This window comes from Diadema antillarum, unplaced genomic scaffold (genome assembly GCF_040938485.1).
Source record: "Diadema antillarum isolate AM-2024a unplaced genomic scaffold, OU_Dant_1.0 seq00000799_RagTag, whole genome shotgun sequence".
In the NCBI taxonomy this organism is placed as follows: Eukaryota; Metazoa; Echinodermata; class Echinoidea; order Diadematoida; family Diadematidae; genus Diadema; species Diadema antillarum.
Genome location: NW_027271683.1, coordinates 1,019,368 through 1,042,458, shown reverse-complemented (window position 1 = coordinate 1,042,458; position 23,091 = coordinate 1,019,368). Strand labels below are relative to the sequence as shown.

The 23,091-nt window shown below is 39.6% G+C and overlaps 1 protein-coding gene across 1 annotated transcript in view; it reads right to left on the bottom strand.

The window, feature by feature from the left end:
* LOC139739481 (ras-related protein Rab-32-like) overlaps positions 1-22,280 on the bottom strand; it is a 44,522-nt gene extending 22,242 nt beyond the window's left edge. Inside the window, exons 1-2 of the mRNA XM_071650085.1 lie at positions 22,117-22,280; positions 8,520-8,645 (exon numbers count right to left, since the gene is read on the bottom strand). Of these exons, the coding sequence (XP_071506186.1) occupies positions 8,520-8,645; positions 22,117-22,119 (129 nt within the window). The 5' untranslated portion in view covers positions 22,120-22,280. The remainder of the gene's footprint in view (positions 1-8,519; positions 8,646-22,116) is intronic.
* Positions 22,281-23,091: the final 811 nt, after the last annotated feature.

Below are 23,091 nucleotides of genomic sequence, written 5' to 3'. Positions count from 1 at the left end.
CTTCTTAAAATTACATGTTCTTTCATACATTTCATAAAGGTTTCTCATTATCTCACTTAAGAATGTTCAAAACATGACTCCCCATCTCAACCAGTACTGCACAGTCCCTTTAAGATGTATTTTTGTGTAATTATGACATAAATAGAGCCTTGTCATTTCATTTTGTTCATTTCCCCATACATGTACTGTAGGCAGGTGTGTTAAAAAGCAGCGATATGCCATCCTCTCCTATTCAGATGACCAAAAACACAGTGCACGTGGTCAACCAAACTGTCATATTGTACGCAGAATGTTTCCTGAGGTTTTTATTTTTTGCGAATATTGTGAGTCAGGTGCTGTTTGCAAATTTAAAGATGCATGGAAATATTGACTATGATCCCGATACAAATGTGCAGGAATGCCCAGTTCAAAAAATTTGTATGAGTGAGATTTTCATGACTCGGCATCTCGGCGAGCGAATGTGCGCGCGAGCGAGGGTGTGGGAGGGGTTTTTCCATCTGTGGCCTCCCACAGTAGGGAGCTTTTTCAATTTTTAGCTCTTAATGGTGCGATCAGGTGCATACTTAAGTGGCTATTTTTTACTTATTTTGAAAGACAAAAGGAAAATATACCTTCAATTGAAACTATTACTTTAATCTTTTGAGCTATGCTCCTTATTATAGGCCCAAGTTGCAGACTTTGCCCGATGCGTGAGAAAAATGGGTGCCATGCGTGAGATCGTGAGACACACCCTAAATGCTTGAGTCTCACTCAGAATGCGTGAGACTTGGTAGTACAATGTATATGGCTGAATGTGACATGCACATATCTACATGTACATCATACTCTGTTCAGTACTGGACTCTATGATCACGAATTTAACCACTCGCAGAATCATTGGGGAAGTCCACATTCGCAAAAACTTAGACTCATTATTAATCATTATATGGTGTATACAGTATCCTTGAACTGGCCACAAACTGTAATTACAAGAAGGTTGTTCCTATCTCATATTGTTAAGTTCTATTATGATTTTGTAGTTTCGTGAATCGGTTAACTAAACCTTTCTCAAATGGGGGATACGCAATAAAATATGTGTTTAATCTAAGTGTAATGAGGACAGCATGGCAAGTTTTGACTGCAAATACCCCCAGAATGTGACGGATTAAACTCTGTAAAGTTCAACCTGGTTGTTCACTTGCCTTTGAATGTTGTTGTACAGTATTCTTCCACACAGGGTCTCAGGTTACTGTGCATTCTTACACCATTGAGGACTACAACTTTGGCACTGGGCCTGAAACTCCAGGCCTTCAAATACTATTGATACTTGGACTATGATTTTGCCCCAGGAAATCCAGGTGAACTTGAACCCATCAATAAACGGAAGGCCTATTGAGCATATTTGGTACTTTGATCCCTTGCTGCAGAGGATTATTAAACAAATACAAACTCCAGGTTGAGCAAACTTAAAAGCCATGTGGAATTGAAGTGCTATTGTACAGTGTAGCTGTACATAGGGAATCGATAATTGCTGCAAGGAACGTGTGTGTGTGTTTTGATGCAGATCTAGCATCCAAACATTCAAAGATTTCTTGACTTTACTGAGGACCCTGAACCTACTAAGACCAATAAGTGTTTATCCAGGGGTCATCATTAATATCTGATAAATGGAATCCTTACAACAGCAGCTTCCACTGCATATATTTATATGATCTATAGAGTACCATTTAACTTTTGGGAACAGTTCACCAGTTGTTGTGTAAATGGTTTCTAGTTCATGCTTTGTTTTTTTCTCTGTGTCTCCCTCCTGTTAAAAGTTGAATTGTTTATTTTGTCGTCAAGTTTGATACATCTGTACAACAAATACGGTTTAATAGTCTTTGGACATTTATTTGGTGTTATAATTAAACCAAAATTGAATTGAATCGAATTGAATTGACACATTTTATATATATTTTTCTTTTCATAAATCAGTACAGTTGAGTCCCACGGTAAGGCAGAAAATCTCAATTTCTACTATGGGAAGATGTACACGTGTATATCATAACCGTAATACAGAGTTGTGTACATTGTACACAAGTACCGTAATACTTGAGGGATTAACAAAAAGCAATACAGTACATACATTGAATGCTAAAAACAGCAAAGACAAGTTAATGCTCCAAAATGAGCTTGATGTTAAAAAACACACACACACACACACACACACACTTCACGCCTTGATGTCATTTAAAGTTACACAATGATGTACCTGTAAAAGAGTTGAGTAGAATTTTCCTTTTTTCAATACAAAACTTTAATAGTCTAAATTGAATTAATATTCCTGTTGTTCTGAAATTTGCTGGTACACTTGTACATGTACAATTGTATGTGTACGTGCAGGAGTAGAGCAGGAAAAACAAAGCTTTGAGGGAAAAAATAGTGAAAGAGGGGAAATTTGCATTCAGGATCGCATTGTGCATTGTGAAGGATATAGTTGTTAAACCATCTGTGGTTTTGGGTTTTGTTTTTTTTTGGAAAAAAAACCCAGAAATTCAGTGAATGTGCAAAGCAGAAATCATTATTAAACTACATGTGTACCGGTACATCGTAGTAGCATAGTCTACTGAGTGTGATGAATGCAAAACAAGCATGATGAGCAGAGGGGTGAGCGACTATTAAAGCATGTCGGTAATAAACACAGTGTTGTAGACTGTGAAGCAAATGCTATTACAATGTACAGAGTGTTACTATCCAAAGCATGCATGTATTTTGATGAGTGTAGAGTACTGAGTGGGATGAATGCTGTACAATCTTGAATGAATTCACAGAAAGGAATGAATGTAAAAGAACAAAATAGATGGCATGCATGAAGTGAGGCATGCAAAAACATCACGATGAGTATAATGTGCAAAGAGGGATGAATGTTTTGCGATCATGATGGCGTTACTGTACTTTAAAGGTCCTGTTTACCTTTGGGAGCAGTGTTTTAAAAAATGTTCAAGATATCTGATGCATACACTGTATACAGTGTGTAGGTTTGTTGTATTCACAAAACATTCTACCATAACATTTTTGCAATAAAGCCTAACGAAGATTTAAGGAGATATCAGTATTTTCTCATTAAACCGTAACTGTAGACCGTAGTATGGAAACATTTTTATTATAACTATTGTTCAGATTTTGTGTATTTAACAATTACTTATTAAACATCGATTGTAAAACGGATTCAAACTTTTACAGTGGTTGTTTCTATCCCTAACACTCACATTTTAGAACTATTTTAAAGCACTAATGCTGGGTTTTTGTTTCTTCTGCAATGATGGTAAAGTGTATTGTATAATGCCTTTAAGCACAGAGCAGGATGAATACAATCTTGACAATTAAACTGATGTCAAAAGTATTTAAGTGGATACTACAAGTTGTAGCAATCCTGATGAGTTTAAAGTGTACTGAGTGGGAAAATAATAGTTTTTATGGTCGTCTCTCTTCAAAGTAGCCTTTTCAGTATCACCAAGTATGCTGCACTATTTAAAGAGGACACTGCCATTATTATACCAGCTAGAGTTGTCAGATATCCATTTTACTGGGTGGAGAGGGACATTTTGAGGAAAAACATCTTGTCCATGGACGTAGGCATTTCATGAGATTTAAATTCGAGACCTCCGATTGACAGTCAAGACTACAATAGTATCCACTTTGCCACAGTGCTTCCACAACTGGATGGATGTTAATAATCAGCAAATCATGATGAATTCACAAAGTGGACTGAATGCTACAAGAACATTTTGTACAATGTAGATACAGTGGTACTGGTTGAATGAATGTTTAATCATGAATCTGGTGTACCGAATGGAATGAATGTTGCCCGAATTGAAGATAACATACATGTACGGAGTGGACTGAATGCTACCAAGACATTTTAATTCTTCTTAAAAAGTCAAGCACGTTTAACCCTGTGTCTGCCAGCCATGGGTTACCGGTGCCTTCAAAGTGTACAATACACGGCAGGATAAATACTTCAAGATATGTGATATTACTGGTAAGTGTCGAGTGAATGCCAGGTTTAATACGATCGCTGTTTTGCATGCACACTGGAGCGCTTTCTTTGGCAATTTACAATGTACTCTGTACAGTGATGTCTGGAAAACTACTGTGTATTTTGCCAAAAAATAGAGATTACTCTAATACTCGTCCAAATCCCTATTGTGTCACCATTGCCTCTCTGATCACTGAGGCACAGTGCTACACATACGTCACTCAAGGGAACTTCCTACATTGTAGCTTTAAATACAGAGCACTGCATTGGACATCAAGTTTGGACGGATTTAATTGAAAGCTGATCTGAAAAAGCTTGACTACTTGAGAACAAGCTACATATTATTAAAGTGCTGTGGGCATTTAATACGAAAGAGTTCAAGACAAGATACAGCATGTATATTTTGATCTTAATTCAATATTTGCAAGTACTCGGTACCAATGGTAATAGTATTTGGGAAAGAGTTCATAATGTTCTGAAAAAGCTTGATTACTATTCAAACAAGAGACCCGGGGGTCACGCGCTCACCTGAGTATCGCAAGTTCACCTGCCATACATTCTTGCAGACTCTTACCTGAGAACATTGGAAACTTGTGGTGGGGGTACATGTAGCTTTGAGAATGGGGGCATGGTGTCCATTTACATATTCCATCACACTGGTAAAAATACCTGCCAAGTACACTGTACTTTATAGAACGTTGGATTATGTAGCTTGCGAAAAAAGACTTAAAGCCCTATCACTTTTGATTAGAACTAGAGAAAAATATTATTTAATATTCATTAATTTAAGAGGTTTGGACCCCCCTGGGGCCCCTAAGGAAGCATGGTGCCTATTCAAACACTTTGAGATTTTATCCCTATGGGAATGCTACTTGACAAGTTTGGTGAAAATCCATTATGTTGTTTTCAGCAAGAAGATGAAAATTTGGGCACGCATTTGGACCCCCCCCCCCCCCATCCCATCCCGCTTCCTTGGGTCCCAATGGGGTGGGGGGAGGGCACCCCTGATTCTCCCATAAACAAACTTGAAACAACAGTCAGCAATATACTGACTCATTGTATTAACTTAGCTCAATCACTTCCAGTTCTAGAGAAAATCTGTAAAGATTCCTTACAGGAGGGGGGACCCCTGGGGCCCCCCAGGTGGGGCATGGTGCCCATTTGATGGAATTGAGATTCTATCCCTCTAGGGATGCTACCTGCCAAGTTTGGTGAAAATTAGTGGAAGGGTTTTCAAGAAAAAGATGAACATTTACCATTTCGGTCCAAATTTAGGCCCCCTGGGGCCCCCCAGGTGGGGCATGGTGCCCATTTGATGGGAATGAGATTCTTTCCCCCTAGGGATGCTACCTGCCAACTTTGGTGAAAATTCATTATGGCATTTGGTGATAAGCACAATCAGGGTATGCAATCATGACTTTCTCACTTTAAAAAATTGTAACTTCTAAAAGAATGCACCAACTGACTTAAAAATTCACATGCAGTACTCATACTAAGACATCAGTAATCACATGTGGTAAGACAATAGCTAATTTCTTCTCATTTACTGTTAATTTTTAAATATCAATTACCAAAAAGTCCCCAAAAACCCACGTAATGCGTCAAAAAAAGCGTTTTATAACTTACGTAAAATCAAGATTTGATGTCCATATTTTAAGTCTACCCCTATGTGTTTAGTATCAAATTATGGATTTTTTCCTGGCATTGCTTGCATGCAATAAAAAACAGTGGTTCTTTCAGTTGGAGAAAGTTATGAGGTCTGAAGTCCCGTCCTGGTAGGAGTGTAATGCTGGCTTATTTTGTGACATTGTGACCTTTTAACCCATGCTGTACAGCTATACATGGAGAAACAGCTTATTGTTCTGCTTTCCCTGAAAGTACTGAAGACACACTATAATATGGTGTGCTGTTTGCCAATAAATGTTCAGCCAGTTTTGAGTTTTGGGTCATTTTCAAATGCTGAGGAAAATATAAGTGCAGCCATTTTTCAGTATTTTCAGTGAGGTATATTGACTACTTAAAAGAATCTTTTCCCCTTATTGAATATCCTTGTTTTTTTAACCATGAATTGTACATATACCACGTAGAAATCTATTGTGTGAAAATTTTAGCAAATTTGAGCAATAGGAACTTATTTTTGTATATTTTTACAAATTGCTGAGTATAAAAAAGACCGATCCACCCCCATGTTATACTGCATAAAGGTCATATGATAAGTGTTCAGTGTTCATATTTCAATGCTTGTTCAATTTTTAAAGATATCTAAGCAAAAACATAGTATTTTGGCTTAATATGTCATTGTTTGAGTGTCACAGCTTGGATATCAACTCAAGTCATCATAAATCTCACATTCATTCTTCTATCTGTGTTTACAAATATGAGAATTGATCCAAACACTGTGCGCACATTGAAGGTCAAACTGCACAGATAATTTTTTGATGAAAAATATCATATCTTCCAAAGTACCAGCCCTAATTTCATAAAAAATTTGTAATAATGGCCACTATATGTCTGTTACCTATTCCTGAAAGTTTCGCCTCTTCACTCTTTGGCAAAAGTGAAATATGATAAAATATGTAAAAGTGGTTTTATTTGAATTCAAAATAATGCCTACAAAATTGATCATCCATTTCGAGAAGTGAAAATATGAAATTTATTCATATTTTGTGATATGTCATGGCTATGTGCTGGTGGTGAATGAAACCTTGGGACATTTATCAGGAATAGATCTAACAGCAATATCAGATGAAAAAAACATTCTCCTTTTTTTTAATGAATTTTTCCAATATATTAGTCATTTCAATGTAATTCGACACCCCTAATTAAAATGCTAATTTATGTGCAGTTTAATGCAAAATTTTGACTCTTTCTTTACATGAAATGAAAATTTGAACACTCAGCTACAACAAACAGCAAAAAAAGCATTTTCACCAAGTTTTTTCATTTTTCCCCTGTTACACAATTGCATACCCTGATTGTGCTATTGACCATTTTCAAGAAAAAGATGAAAATGTACAATTTGGGCCCCATTAGGACCCCTCCGCACCCCCCTCCCCTGGGCCCTCGACATTTCGCACGATTACTCTGCAACACGCAATGCTCTCGCCGCGATGCTCCATGACTTTTTTCTTTTGAGTTTCCCACACATTTTGACACCAAATTTGTGACGCCTGGGGGTACGGTTCTGAAGTTACATGACTTTTTGTACATGCACGTGAGGCCAAAAATGGCTAAAAAATGTGATTTTGTGTACAAAGTCAATGCAAATTGAGTTTTTTCACATGGTTCATATAAATATGCTTATTTTTACTCTCAATGGCTAAAATTAGTTTGTTTTAGGAGTATTATGCTTCAAAAAGTGTCTGTGACAAATTTTGTTACAAAAAACAACAGAAACAAAAGGTCGAAAAAACAAAGAAATACATAAGAAATTCATGAAACAATAAAATAAATAAGAAATTAATTTTGATACCGAATTTTTTTTCAAGTACATTTGCTAAGAATGCCACAAAGAATAATTATACCAAAAATGAGCACTTTTAGAGCTTTACTTACTGATTTAGATGAAAGATTCTGATTTCTCGCATAAATTATCATAATTAATCAAAATAAAATAAAAGAAGACTATTTTCTAAAATTTAAAAACACGATCTTGTAGATTACATCGCACACTACCATTGTGCAAAGTTCCGCGACGATCGCGCGATCCACGGCCGAGATCTTAGGGGGGCCCTTGAGGCCCCCCCCCCCCCAGTCTTTCGAGCTACCAAAATAGCCCAGTCTTTTTTATAGGGTTAATGTATTTCTTAGTATGACACACGAAAGTGTGGGGGCACGAGCCCCCACAGCCCCCACGGTTCCGTCGGCCATGGTTAAGTACAGGCCAAATAAGAAGCAGTGATTGGGAGTTACAGGCCAACGCCTTCTTCCTGTATACCAGTACATGATGATGATGATGATGATCATTGGTATTACAGTTGTATGTACACACTGTCTGTTTTCAACTTTGGATGTACAGCAAATATGGTTTAGTCTTCAGATTTTTATTGGGTATTTTTTTTCCCCATACAACAGAAATTTAGTGCAATTCAATTCAGAGTAGAATGAACACTGGGATATCACACACGGCGAGTTCAAATTGGAATGCATAGAAATCAAGATGAATGCAGTGCACTGAACAACAGAGCTGTAAATTCTATGCTAAAATAATTCATTCTGAGATATGCGGCATATCTTGTCCACACGTGCATATGTTTGTAGATGATACCAGGTGAATATAAAGGTAGCGATGGTTGGCTTTTATCATTTAACACATTAAAATGTTATCATATTTTATCATTTGATATAAAATCTGTATATCAATTTAATATTTTGTCATTTGATATTACAAATCTGTATAATTTTATATTTTATCATTTGATAAATCTGTATATAAAATGTTACATTTTATCATTTAATATAACTCTGTTCATATTGTAAAAATATTATATTTTATCACTTAACATTAAGAAGCATGACTCACCGTTGCTCTGTAGTGCTGTGAGAAAAATTGATGGACGTATCTCTTGATGACGCTCGTTTTGCCGACCCCAAGATCCCCAATGACCAGCACCTTGTAGAGATGCTCTCTCTTCTCGCCCGCTGCAGTCTAGAGGTAGAGTGAGAGAGAGGCCATTACAAAGCTCATTAAAAATAATAGAGTTCTTAAAGGGAAACATTACCCTTGACATACTGTAAAAGTGGAAATTTTGGTGGTGTATCTATTTCGCTCATTTCGCATGACCAGAAACCAGCGTAAAAATAAACACAAGCGAATATTTTTGCTTGTCATACAAAATGTATGTTCCACTATAAAAAAAAAACAATATGTCTCGATTTCGCGGGATTAATCAGCACATCTGCACCTCAAGTAGCACACCTGGGCCAAGTACACACACAAAAAGAATGCCCTAAAAAAGTTTGCTTGTTTGTTTGTTTAGGTTTTTTTTTTAACTTGGGGCATCTAAGAAGGACCATATGGACAGACAAATGGCGAATGTCCAGTGGTGCACACAATGTACATCATGAATACAAACTTGTAGCCTGTACACACAGACAGACAGACAGACAGACCTTGCGTTCACATTGTCCCCCGCGCCGCGGGGAAAGTCCCGAGCTGTGAGACTTTCTCCTCCAAAACCATAATGTGAACGCTCGCTGGGACTTGTCCCCTCGTACCCGCGAATCAATTCGGGTCCGGGGACAGACTGACAGTAGTCCACAAACATACTGTACACTAATGCCCCGAGTGCCCTTTGGGTTGGAGGCATCAAACCTTGAACAAAGAGACCTCCTGTACCAAACACATTGTATCCATAATTCAACAGCACTCAGTGATTACATTCCATACTGTGTGATGCACATTGCACAGCTTTTCTCCACACCACAGAACATCTGGTGCCTGTCATAACCGCAAGATGCCTGTCTATATACAAACATACTGTACACGTGTAGTTTTGTTTTGATTAATTGTTTGTTTCATGGTAATGAAACACATACTTTTTTAGTGTGCACTAAATACTAGTATCGTATGATACAAGTTTCCTTTCGATTTCACAACTCATCTTTATTAAGGTTGAACATGGATTAGATCATACTGAAGACACTTAGATTGGTTAGAATGCTTTTCTCTACCGGTATTTCTTTTCTTCTTCTTTTTTTAATTGCCTGTTTAATATCTAGCTGCCTTCACTTGAAGCTCAAACCCAAACTTATCACAAACATAAAAATGTACTTGTATTCTGCAAGTTGTCATGACAATGTAGCCACAAGGATGTAAATATGCCACAATGAACTAACATTAGAACTCGTAACATTTTGCTCTATATTTGATATTACTACTTCTCCATCTATCAGTAAAATTGCATAACATGTCTATCAATCCATGTATTGTATAAGTACTTTGCTAATAAGATTATTTGGCTCAACAAAGTGAGATATTTAAAAACAACAATACCAATAGCATGATACATCAAGATGTCTGTGTTATGTTTTAAATAGCTCTATTTAATAGGTGACTGTGCCAACCTGTGAACATTTTCTTTCCCCGTATGGTGCAAGTACATTGTACCAGCGAGGTATTATAATCAATTACAATTACATGAATTACCTTGTGTGGAGTCAGACACAGCAATCTGCAACATATGGCCAAGAACATAGACTTGTTTGAATCACCACACGTACGATGAATATAACCACATTCTATTCCACATTAACCCGTTCCTTACTGGAATCTGGTATACCAGGTTCCTGTGGCGTCAACTGATGAACCTGGTATACAAGGTTCCCAAAATGTAGACAGGAGTGGCTGCATTTGTGGCCTAAATTCATGTTAATTTGTGTTATGCTGCCCAGAGAAATGGCTTTAAAGGGGACCTCCGGATGATTTTCAGACTTTTACATTTGAACAACTATAAATTAGTCAAACTGAGTACAGAGTTTCCGAATTTATAGTGATTGGGATAAGGAATGAGAATGTTTTCAAAATTTATAACAAATTGCAATGAACAAGGATGATGACATGACAGCCTCACCATAAGAATGCATGAGTTGGGGCTCAAGGGAGCAGAACAAAAGAAGAAGGCATGCATAGATTTTTCACAGGTGAACTTGTTGAGCAAGCGGTATTGTAATGGAATTACACTGCTACATTTCTGAAATATATGAGGCTCTAATGTCATCAACACTGTTCAGTGTAATTTGTTTAAGATTTTCAATTTATTGGTTTCTCTGCTCAAGGACCACAAGAAATTCCACGAATCTATACATAGAGCTGTTGATTTACGTTGTATGTACTACATGATGTGAAATTATGAAAATCGTCCGGAATGCCCCTTTAATAGAAAGATTGGAGTTTCTCCTACACGTGTATTAATATCTGTTTTATTTCTACAGGGAAGAAAACTGCGTATATCGCAGTACTATTTGTCTTTTCTCCAATGTAGTGTGTGCTTGTTTTGATGTAAAACTTGTATTAGATGTACATTGTACACAGCGATAAAGGTCGAGCTCAGTAGATTTTGTTTTTTTATTTCACTGACCAAATTCAGGTGCTTCTTTTGTGTCACATAAAACAAAAGAGTTCATGAACCCATCAGCACATACTCTATTCATAACTTGTGCCCGACTGATATTTTGCACTTTTCAATGGCACATGTGTAGATGTAATGTGGAAATGGTGGAAATGTACTGCAGCTTGACTGCTTTCACACAGGTGGATTACCTACCTGTCCATTCTAACTAAGTCAACCTGTAAAAAGAATCTCAATTGGGGGCACTGAAGGCTCGTGGAGAATTGTGGGGAAAATTGGTTTTAATAAATAATAGAAGAACCATAAAACACAACTTCATTTTCTTAGGCAACAAACAGTGAATGTTCACAGATGGGTCATGATGAAGCATTTTGAACAGAATTTGAGTCAGAAGGAAAGCAGCAAGGCATTGCATCATAGAGAATAGGTGAATGATGATCACATTACCAATTTAGTTTCACAAGTCGGATGGGTATGACATCAACTTTGCTCAACAACCATGCTATCATGCACGGCAGGTCTACACTTTCAAAACAAACAGTGACTAGAAAGAACATCCTCAACTTGTAATGTTGTACACTTGAGATGTACTTAACCAACTTGTCCCATTTGACTCTGAGACATGCATCATCAATGTGTAATACTTTGTTTGATTGTATCAAATTATAATGCATGTATTGTTTACAATGTAGTTCTTGTTTGTATACATGTAATGTTTTTTCTTCAATAAAAACATTTTTTAAAAATCTACCATCATCAAGAACAATATGCAGTACACACACAATGATACAGTACCTCTTTATACCACAATCCAGGACTCAGCAACACCAAAACATTTTCTTCTCTAGAACTGGATGAGGGCAAATACTGATACGGTATATATTTCGTGAGTCTAAATTTTTGCGAATCGGGACTTCCCGACAATTTTGCGAGTGGTTAAATTTACGATCATGGAGTCCAGTACTGAACAGAGAAATGTGTAAGCGTATCATACAAGTACATCACATTCATATTGGCATCAGAGTCAATGTTTTTGCATTTAATAATTTTGCAAATAGCAGCTGACTCGCGAATTCACAAAAATAAAAACCTCGCGAAATATTCGGCATATACAGTAAGAACCACAAACACAACTTCACTCTATTATAGGCAACAACTAGTGAATGTTCAAAGATGGGTCATGATGAAGCATTTTGAACAGAATTTGAGTCAGAAGGAAAGTAGCAAGGCATTGCATCATAGAGAATAGGTGAATGATGATCACATTACCAATTTAGTTCCACAAGTCGGATAAGTATGACATCAACTTTGCTCAACAACTGTGCTATCATGCACAGCAGGTCTACACTTTCAAAACCAACGTTCCGTGACTAGAAAGAGCATCCTCAACTTGTAAATTTGTTGTACACCTGAGATGCACTCAACCAACTTGTCCCATTTGACTGCATGAGACATTTATCAATGTGTAATACTTTGTTTGATTGTATCAAATTACATTGTATAATGCATATTTGTTTAGTTCTTGTTTGTATGTTATGTTTTTTCTTCAATAAAAACATTATAAAAAAATCTACCATCATCAAGAGCAGTACAGTAATGCAGTACACACACAATGAGAACCCTTTATACCACAATCCAGGACTCAGCAACACCATAACTTTTTCTTCCCTAGAACTGAATGAGGGCATGAAATACCAGTACTTCCCAGCTATAAGGCTAAGTAAAAAAAGAATGTAGTTTCTCATCCTTGTGCTGGAGATGTGATTTTTGCGCCTCATCCTTTTTTAAAAAACTGCATATTTGTAAATTATTTTTCAAAATGGCGATGAAAATATCAAAATCTCTAATCCTCATCTTTGTCTGGATCTTTTTTAATGATAATGACAATGACAGAGACTAGAACCCAAAGCACCTTCTGATCTGGAGATTCTCCCGCCTGAAACCCCTAGCAAACGGGAGACTCCAAGTTGATGTGTGCGAAGCGCGAAGTTCCTAGGGTTCTACAATGTTCTCTGGTGCTATCTAAGGCTTCTTTTTTCAACATACGATAGCAATAAGTAAGAAATCCTTTCCACTGGGAGACACAGAGGCAGGGCGGGAGAAATCAAATCTCAAACGGGAGAACGGGAGATTTTGCAAAAATGGGCTTTCGGCGGGAGATCTCCCGTCGAAAACGGGAGAGCTGGAGTCTCTGTAATGGATACACAAGCGCTTAATACTGATGTTTCTAAGTGCATGGAAGTGTTACACAGCGTTGCCACATCATAGCAGATACAATGTAGCATTGCACATAGAGTTACCACATCAACTTTAGGCCCCATTGCAGGGCATGTGCATAAGGAGGGTTGGGTTTAGACCTCTATTAATTTACATTGTAGGTTTGGTTAGGGTTATTATGTAGTTAAATTAGTTGAGGGACAGTAGAAAGCTTTTCAGAGAATAAAAGGATGAAGAAAGAAATCAAAGCTAAAAGGAAAGAAAAGGGCATTATCCTGAACTGAAATCGGTCACCACTCCATTCACCGCCATTCATTTTGTCATACAGTTGTCACAAATGTACACACTAGTAGTTATGTACATGTATGATGTACTGTATGCATGGTTGTTTTAATGTGTATGTACACAGGTTGACCAGATAAATGGAGAACATTCTATGTGGTATAGATATAGTACATACAGGCTGACCAGATAAGTGGAGAATTTTCTAGGTGGTATACAATGTAGCTATACAGTACATGCCTGTAGCAGGAAATACATTATAGCTCACTCAATCTAGAATGATTTCACCCATTCCAGAAAGTTCTGGGAAGTGCTTACATGTTTGGCTGAGTGAGGCACTGTCCCTGTAGCCCAATGTGATTGGTAGTTATTCTTGGTAATGATGTTTTGTACATAGTTAGGCAGTGAGTCATCCAGGTTTCCTGGAACTTGGACTGGCTAGTAGGTTGGAGAGAGTTATAGAATGTGCTAGAAGGAGTGAATAGATAGTATATAAGCTAGAGAAATTCTGCAGTAGGCAGAGTACCCAACACCTCTGCTCTGAGAGTTACGTCACCTCTGGCTCTGAAGCGACTTGTTATAGTCAGTCCTGTGTTACCTGCTGACCTGTTATGTTTGTGGAGATACTTGGCCTGGGAGACATTTTGCCTGCAGAGAATTAAGGTGCCTTCATTGGACTCCATGTTTTTATGTCAATGGACATTGCTACGACAAAGCTGTGACGGGCTGGATTCCTAGCTGGACAATATAAAGTGAATCATCATTCAACGCATCGACTGGACGTGGTCGTTGAATTCTGCACATTTCGCTGGGAACATTATACTGTGGATCTACTGTGGACATCTATGTACCCTGGAATTATAACGCGGACTATTGTAACCTGTGCCTCTGGATTTACGTCGCAGGAATCATTCATCGGTGCATCGCGGATCATTCATTTGTGCATCGAACATCGTATTTGGACACTTTCAAAGGATTATTTAATGCATGTAAGTGATTCCATTACCGATTTGTAATTGTTTCTATTGATCATTGTTGTACTGATATGACGCCGATTACCAGTCTGTACCCTCAATATCACTGTTAATAAACCGCCTGAACATCAGTTGATTGTTTCTTTTGTGCGATCATTCTCAGAGTGATTTTGGTCGTAACAAAATTGGGGGCTTGTGTCCGAGAAGTGAATTTAAAGCCAAAACTTAGAATTTGGAACGTTCCGGAATCCAGAATATTGGTACAGACAAAATACCAGTTGAGTTGATTGTTCAATTGTATACATGTATTGTGTGTAATACATTGTGACAATGTCAATCAGTACAATGGATGTTCAGGCATTTGTTCAGAGGACAGATTTGTCCCTCAAAGATTTGCAAAGGTTACGCAAATGTGATTTGACCGCTGTTGCACAGCATTTAAATGTTGATGTTCCACAAGGTGCTAGAAAGGCAGAGATTCTTGACTTAGTAGCTGGTCACATGGAGCTCAAAGAAGAAATTGACACTTCCGATCAAGCTCACATTTCAGATCAAACACGGCTTGAGCTAGCTAGATTGGAAATAGAGAAAGAGAAGATGAGATCGGAAAGAGAGCAAAAAGCTAGGGAAATGGAAATGCTGGAAAGGGAAAAACAAAGAGAAATGGAAATGAAGAAATTCGAAATGGAGCAGCAAATGAAATTGCGTGAGATGGAATTGACTCATGCACACGCTGTTGGAAATCGTGAAAGGGCTCCTTCTGATTTTGATTTGGCAAAGAACATTCGATTGGTGCCCAAGTTTGAAGAAAACAGAGTTGATGCATATTTTGTGTCATTTGAGAAGGTGGCTAACAGTTTGAACTGGCCACAGGAATTTTGGCCCTTGCTCCTTCAAAGTGTGTTTGTCGGCAAAGCAGCCGATGTGTACTCATCTCTCTCTGAAGAGCAATCACGTGACTATGCTACAGTCAAGAAAGCAGTGTTGAATGCTTATGAGTTGGTGCCAGAGGCGTACAGACACAAGTTCAGAAATTCGTACCGCAAACCAGGCCAGACACATGTTGAGTTTGCTCGTGAAAAAGAAATGATGTTTGATAGGTGGTACAGATCCCTGAAAGTGGATCAGGACTTTGATAACCTACGTGAGGTTGTTCTCTTGGAAGAATTCAAAAAGAGTGTTGCTTTCAGTGTGAGGTCGCATTTGGATGATCACAAAGTGACAAGTTTGCATAAAGCAGCCTTGATGGCTGATGAGTATGAGCTGACCCACAGGAATGACAACAGACCACCTTTCAGGAATTTCTCTGGAAATAAGAGAGACAAAAATCAGTCGAGCAGTCCAAAGAATGCTGGTTCTGAAAAAGGCACGAGTTCTGAAACTTCATCGACACCAAAGCCTCAATCTGACAAAGGGTCCGGTACAAGTGCAAATGTCATTAAATGTTTTCACTGTAACAAGACAGGGCATGTAAAGTCACAGTGTTGGAAGTTGCAAAACAAAACAAAGAAGGACTTGGGATTTGTCATGTCAAAAAGTGTCCTACCCGAAAACAGTGTCCCGTTCAGTGAAACACAGGCCATTGAAAGTCAATCTCCCAAATTCAAATATAGGCTGAAGCAGGTGGATGAGAGCTATCGTAGCTTTTTGTTTGATGGTGAGGTGACCCCATGTACTTCTGGTGAGGCAGGTAAGCCAGTAGTCATCCTGCGGGATACGGGGGCCTCTCAGTCGTTGATGGTGGATGGTGGTATGACTTTTCCACCAGATAGTGCAGTGAATGCAAAAGTCTTGATTCAGATTGTTGATGGCAGTTATATGTCAGTGCCACTGTATAGAGTGGATTTGAAGTGTGACCTAGTTTCTGGTCCTGTCACTGTTGGAGTTGTTCCTGAGTTGCCCATGGCAGGCATTGACTTCTTGTTGGGGAATGACTTGGCTGGGGACAAGGTGGTTGCGTCTCCAGTTGTTTCGGAGAAACCAGTGGTGGTTGCTGAAACTGAGCAGTTGCAGGAGGAATTTCCTGGGATTTTCCCAGATTGTGTTGTGACTAGGTCTCAGGCTCGTAGAGCTGTTCAAGATGATGCGGATTCTGTTGATGTGGAGGAGAATTCCGGTGTTTGGTTGGCAGAAACCTTTTTCAAGGATTTGAATGATGGGGTTGCTGTATTAGGCTCCAAGGCTAACAGTGATGGGCTGTTTAGCAAGTCTTCCTTGGTTGAAGCACAGCAGGCAGACTCTGAGTTGAAAGGCTTGTCTCAGACGGCGTGTTCTGAGGCTGAGGCTGAAAAGGTCCCTGAGTGCTATTATGTCAAAGATGGCATTTTGATGAGGAAGTGGAGACCTCCCCATAGGCCAGCTGATGAGGATTGGACGGTGGTCCGTCAAGTTGTTGTCCCTCCCTGTTACCGCGGTGAGATCTTGAGGATTGCTCACGAGTTACCTCTTGGCGGCCATTTAGGCGTCAGAAAGACAAAGGATCGGATCATGAGGCATTTCTATTGGCCAGGGTTGAATGTGGATGTGGCTGAGTTTTGCAAGACTTGTCACACATGTCAGGTGGCTGGTAAACCACAGCATTCAGTGAAGCCGGCGCCATTGATTCCGATACCTGCGTTTGAAGAACCGTTCAGTCGGGTTTTAGTCGACTGTGTTGGACCTTTGCCTAGGACTAGGTCGGGTCACACGTACCTCTTGACAATCATGGATATGTCTACACGGTTTCCAGAGGCTATCCCATTGCGAAATATCACTGCTAAGACTGTGGTAGATGCTCTAGTGCAGTTTTTCACTAGGTATGGGTTGCCCAAGGAAGTGCAGTCTGACCAAGGGTCAAATTTCATGTCAGGCATATTTCAAGAGGTGATATATTGTTTGGGTGTGAAGCAGCTGAAGTCGTCAGCTTATCATCCCCAATCCCAAGGTGCGTTGGAGCGCTACCACCAGACCCTAAAGATAATGATTAGGGCATTTTGTGAGGAGTATCCCGAGGATTGGGATAAGGGCATCCCTTTCCTGCTGTTTGCAACGAGGGACTCCCCAAATGAGTCGACGGGTTTCAGCCCATTTGAGTTGGTGTACGGTCATGAAGTTAGGGGCCCACTGAAGCTCATCAAAGAGAAATTCATGACGGAGGATGATGAGGTCCACCTACTTGACTACGTGTCAAAGTTTCGTGAAAGGCTTTCAAAGGCTTGTGAGGTAGCTAGGGAACACTTGAAAGTGTCACAAGACTCTATGAAGAGAAAGGCAGACAAAAATGCCAAAGCCCGAACTTTCAACCCAGGTGACAAAGTTCTTGTACTGCTGCCCATACAAGGTGAACCACTGAAAGCCAAGTTCAGTGGCCCATATTGTGTCAAAAAGAAATTCAATGATGTGAACTATGTGATCAGTACGCCAGACAGACGAAAAGATCAGAGGGTGTGTCACATAAACATGCTGAAAGAGTACTATGAGAGAAAGGCTAGTCAGCCGGTAGGCGTAGCTCAGGTGGTAGTAGAAGAAGTAGATGAAGAGGGAGAAGCTCAAGATGAGAATGGAAGTGAGCCCTCTAGTGCCAGGTTGTCTAACTCAGAGATGTTAGGGAAAGTAGATGAGGCACTGAACTACCTACCTGAAAATCAGAGGAAAGATGTGACTAGTCTGTTACATGAGTACAAAGAACTGTGTAAAGACAAACCAGGCTGCACCCCTCTGGCTGTACATGATGTCGATGTAGGAGATGCTGACCCTATCAAGCAAAACCCTTACAGGTTAAACCCGAGCAAACTGCAAAAAGTAAGGGAAGAGGTTCAATACATGCTAGATAATGACATAATAGAACCTAGTAAAAGCAGTTGGAGCTCCCCAATCGTCATGGTGCCCAAACCGGATGGGTCTCAAAGATTCTGTATAGATTACAGAAAGGTGAATGCCGTGACGAAAACAGATTTTTTCCCCATTCCCAGACTTGAAGACTGCATTGACAGGGTCGGCAATTCTGCATATGTCAGTAAAATAGACCTTCTAAAGGGATATTGGCAAGTGCCCTTGACCGACAAAGCCAGAGAGATTTCTGCCTTTGCTACACCAGATGGCTTGTTCCAATGCAAAGTAATGCCATTCGGCATGAAAAATGCTCCGGCCACCTTCCAACGGCTGACAAACCAAATCATTGCCGGACTTGACAACTGTGTAGTATACATTGATGACATCCTAGTGTATAGTGACACGTGGGAGGAGCACATTACACACTTGCGGCAACTTTTTGATCGACTCAAGGAGGCTGGATTGGTGATTAATCTGGCAAAGAGTGAATTTGCAAAGGCCAAAGTGGTGTATCTCGGGCATGTAGTCGGTCAGGGACAAGTATTGCCAAGAGAAGCCAAGGTAGAGGCTATACTAGGCTTTCCCATCCCCCAATCCAAGAAGGAGTTGCTCAGATTTCTGGGCATGGCTGGTTTCTACAGGAAATTTGTACCGAATTTCAGCACTGTAGTCACCCCCCTAACAAACCTGCTGAAGGGCAAGGCAAAGTACACTTGGACTGATGAGTGTCAAAGAGCCTTCGAGAAACTAAAGGCAGTCCTTGCTAATGAGCCTGTTTTGGCAGCTCCTGACTTCGCAAAGCCATTCAAGGTGGCAATAGATGCTAGCGATGTGGGAGTGGGAGCGGTTTTGCTCCAAGAAGATGAAGAAGGCACTGAACGACCAGTTAGCTACTTCTCCAAAAAATTGAACACATACCAGAAGAAGTACTCCACAATTGAGAAGGAGGCTCTCAGTCTCATCCTTGCCCTCCAGCAATACGAAGTGTACTTGATAAATAGCAAAGGGGAGATTATAGTCTATATTGACCACAACCCCTTGGTCTTTTTAGACCGGTTCAAAATGAAGAACAACAGGTTGTTCAGATGGAGCATGATGACGCAGCCATATGCACTCAAAATCAAACATGTGGCAGGCAAAAACAATGTAATTGCCGACGCTCTGTCAAGAGTGTAACATGAAGAGAGTATCAAAGGTGAAAAGTTTTCACCGTATATCATTTCCAGTGTATGTGTTTAGCATATTCATTAATGTGTGCAAAACAGTTTGATATGATTGTATAAGCTCTGAGAATCCAAGCAATATTATTGTAAATGGTATCCATGAAAAGATAACATGGAATTAATACAGCTATCCAAAAGGCATGTGATAGTATGTGATTATTGTAGCTTGACTTGGATTTTACCTCACATTCATTGTAAATAATAATGAGAAATTGTGAAGGTAAAAGAAACCCTTTCTACGGCAAGGCTTTCTTTTTCCCATGGGGGATGGTGTCACAAATGTACACACTAGTAGTTATGTACATGTATGATGTACTGTATGCATGGTTGTTTTAATGTGTATGTACACAGGTTGACCAGATAAATGGAGAACATTCTATGTGGTATAGATATAGTACATACAGGCTGACCAGATAAGTGGAGAATTTTCTAGGTGGTATACAATGTAGCTATACAGTACATGCCTGTAGCAGGAAATACATTATAGCTCACTCAATCTAGAATGATTTCACCCATTCCAGAAAGTTCTGGGAAGTGCTTACATGTTTGGCTGAGTGAGGCACTGTCCCTGTAGCCCAATGTGATTGGTAGTTATTCTTGGTAATGATGTTTTGTACATAGTTAGGCAGTGAGTCATCCAGGTTTCCTGGAACTTGGACTGGCTAGTAGGTTGGAGAGAGTTATAGAATGTGCTAGAAGGAGTGAATAGATAGTATATAAGCTAGAGAAATTCTGCAGTAGGCAGAGTACCCAACACCTCTGCTCTGAGAGTTACGTCACCTCTGGCTCTGAAGCGACTTGTTATAGTCAGTCCTGTGTTACCTGCTGACCTGTTATGTTTGTGGAGATACTTGGCCTGGGAGACATTTTGCCTGCAGAGAATTAAGGTGCCTTCATTGGACTCCATGTTTTTATGTCAATGGACATTGCTACGACAAAGCTGTGACGGGCTGGATTCCTAGCTGGACAATATAAAGTGAATCATCATTCAACGCATCGACTGGACGTGGTCGTTGAATTCTGCACATTTCGCTGGGAACATTATACTGTGGATCTACTGTGGACATCTATGTACCCTGGAATTATAACGCGGACTATTGTAACCTGTGCCTCTGGATTTACGTCGCAGGAATCATTCATCGGTGCATCGCGGATCATTCATTTGTGCATCGAACATCGTATTTGGACACTTTCAAAGGATTATTTAATGCATGTAAGTGATTCCATTACCGATTTGTAATTGTTTCTATTGATCATTGTTGTACTGATATGACGCCGATTACCAGTCTGTACCCTCAATATCACTGTTAATAAACCGCCTGAACATCAGTTGATTGTTTCTTTTGTGCGATCATTCTCAGAGTGATTTTGGTCGTAACACAGTGTAGCCGGGGAGTGCTATCCCCCTCCATAGACTTTGCGCATACAATGTTGATCTAGTGAAGACGTAAAACAAGAGGGGACCGACCGATATCACGATTTAGCCAAGAAAAGAAAAAGAATCAAGAAGAAAGAATTTACTTACAAATACAATGTACTTCTAGTCATACAGACAAAAAAACAAACAAACAACAGTATTACCTGAACCTAACCCAGGCGCATGGATGCACATGTCCAGCGGTGGGGCCTAAATGTATTTTGGGATTTTGCCATTTAGATTTAGGAATTAGAGCTACAAATTGTAACTAGAGGATGTCTATTAAGTAGTCTAGTAGGAAAGAGTTCCTTTTGGGACAGCCACTACAATTACACTACGACGGAGTAAAAAGTGGGTCAGTGCAGATCTATACAACTCTACCCAGCCTAACCTTGCTAGCGATAAGCACGGATGCACGTTGACCGAAAGATCGGTCTGTATCTGTCCGTCGGGGAATGTTCCGCGGAGACTGCGTCTGGCTTCACGTGCCCTCTGTATACTACGGGGAGGACAGCGCTAATGGCAAAATAGATGCCTATAAAAGAGTCCTCCGGACAGACGGATCTTTCTGTCTAGGATGCACGCACTCACTTTAGAGTGGTTGTCCCAAAAGGAACTCTTGCCGTCTAGAATCTAGGTCTAGTGTATCAGGGTGGGGGTGGGCGTGGGGTGGGGATGAAGTGCCGCACTGCAGGTGCAGGTGGTGGTGGTGGTGGTACACCCACCTGAGTGTGCTGCTGTGCTGTCCATGCTGTTGTGAGAGCTGAGCCTGCTACCCATTTTCATAGTCTAAATTTACTATTAGATTTTACTAGAAACTCTAGAACTAGAATTCTACTAGCTGCTAAGTGCTAACTGCTGCAGCCTGCCGCTGCAAAGTCACTGCAAATTGCGAACAGCATCCCACACCACGGACACTACATACGATATTTTCGGACCACATTGAAGTAGCATGCAAAAGGTAACTTGAGACCGGGCGTGGAGCGTCATGGCCATGGGTAGGCCTATGATGGGTGCAACACGGGTGGCAGAGGGACGGACGTACAGCGGAGCGGACCTCAATGTTTGTACAGCAGCCCTTTGGCCAGTCAATGTACGACCCGAAAAACAACTCAGACCAACTTACCATGTTATAGTCGACGTAACCACTTCTCTATAAGAGATACAGCATCGATAGACTCATAGATCAGAACTGCTTCAATATAACTGTGTAGAACCGTCGCAGAAAATTGTTTTCTTGTTCCTCGACCCGGTTTATAGATGAGAGTTTACCTCATTACGATTATTACTGCACACTTCACACAGTAGATCTTAAGTTATAGAGTCAGCTGACTTTCTGCTGCAAGGATGTTAATATTGCGCGAGTAATCAACAGGGCGCCATCTCATGCTCGACAGTAAACAGGGTACATTACTATTTTTGGATCTGAGACTGAGAGAGAGAGAAAAAAATAGACCTAAAACTACTTAGTAATGTCATAATTATGAGGATAATGATGACGGAGCTGGAAATTCAGAGGATTAACAAGATTTGTAATTACTTGCCCAAGGATTTGTGTCTCTTCTATCATTTCTTCGAATAGAACAGGCATGAATTCAGAAAGCAAGAGATATAAAGGGGAAAATCCATTCCAAAAACAAGTTAGTCTAATAAAAAAAAAGAGTAAAATCTTACGAGTTCAATGGTAAAAATTTGACTGAAATCGGATGAAAAAAATAAGGAAGTTATGACAATTTGAAGTTTTGTTGATTTCTGAGAAACAGTTCTCGTGCATTGGATATGAATATGCAAATGAGTGAGCTAACCATGTCATACTCTCCCAATTAATTTTTCCATTGATCGCCTACAAAAATAATAATAATAATAAGATAAAGAAAATTCAATGTTTCTGTCATTGGAGTCTGAAACATGATGCTATTCTTAATTGAAAAACTTCAGAATAGTGATCGGTTAGATGTTACAGAATTTGAGCCCCGGGCATAAATTGCGTTTGAATGAAAAACTTAAAACTTTTATGTACAAACTATATGGCAAGTTGTGAGGGGATGACAGGCTCACTTTACCATTTGCATCTTCATATTATTTACCGTTCAAGAACTGT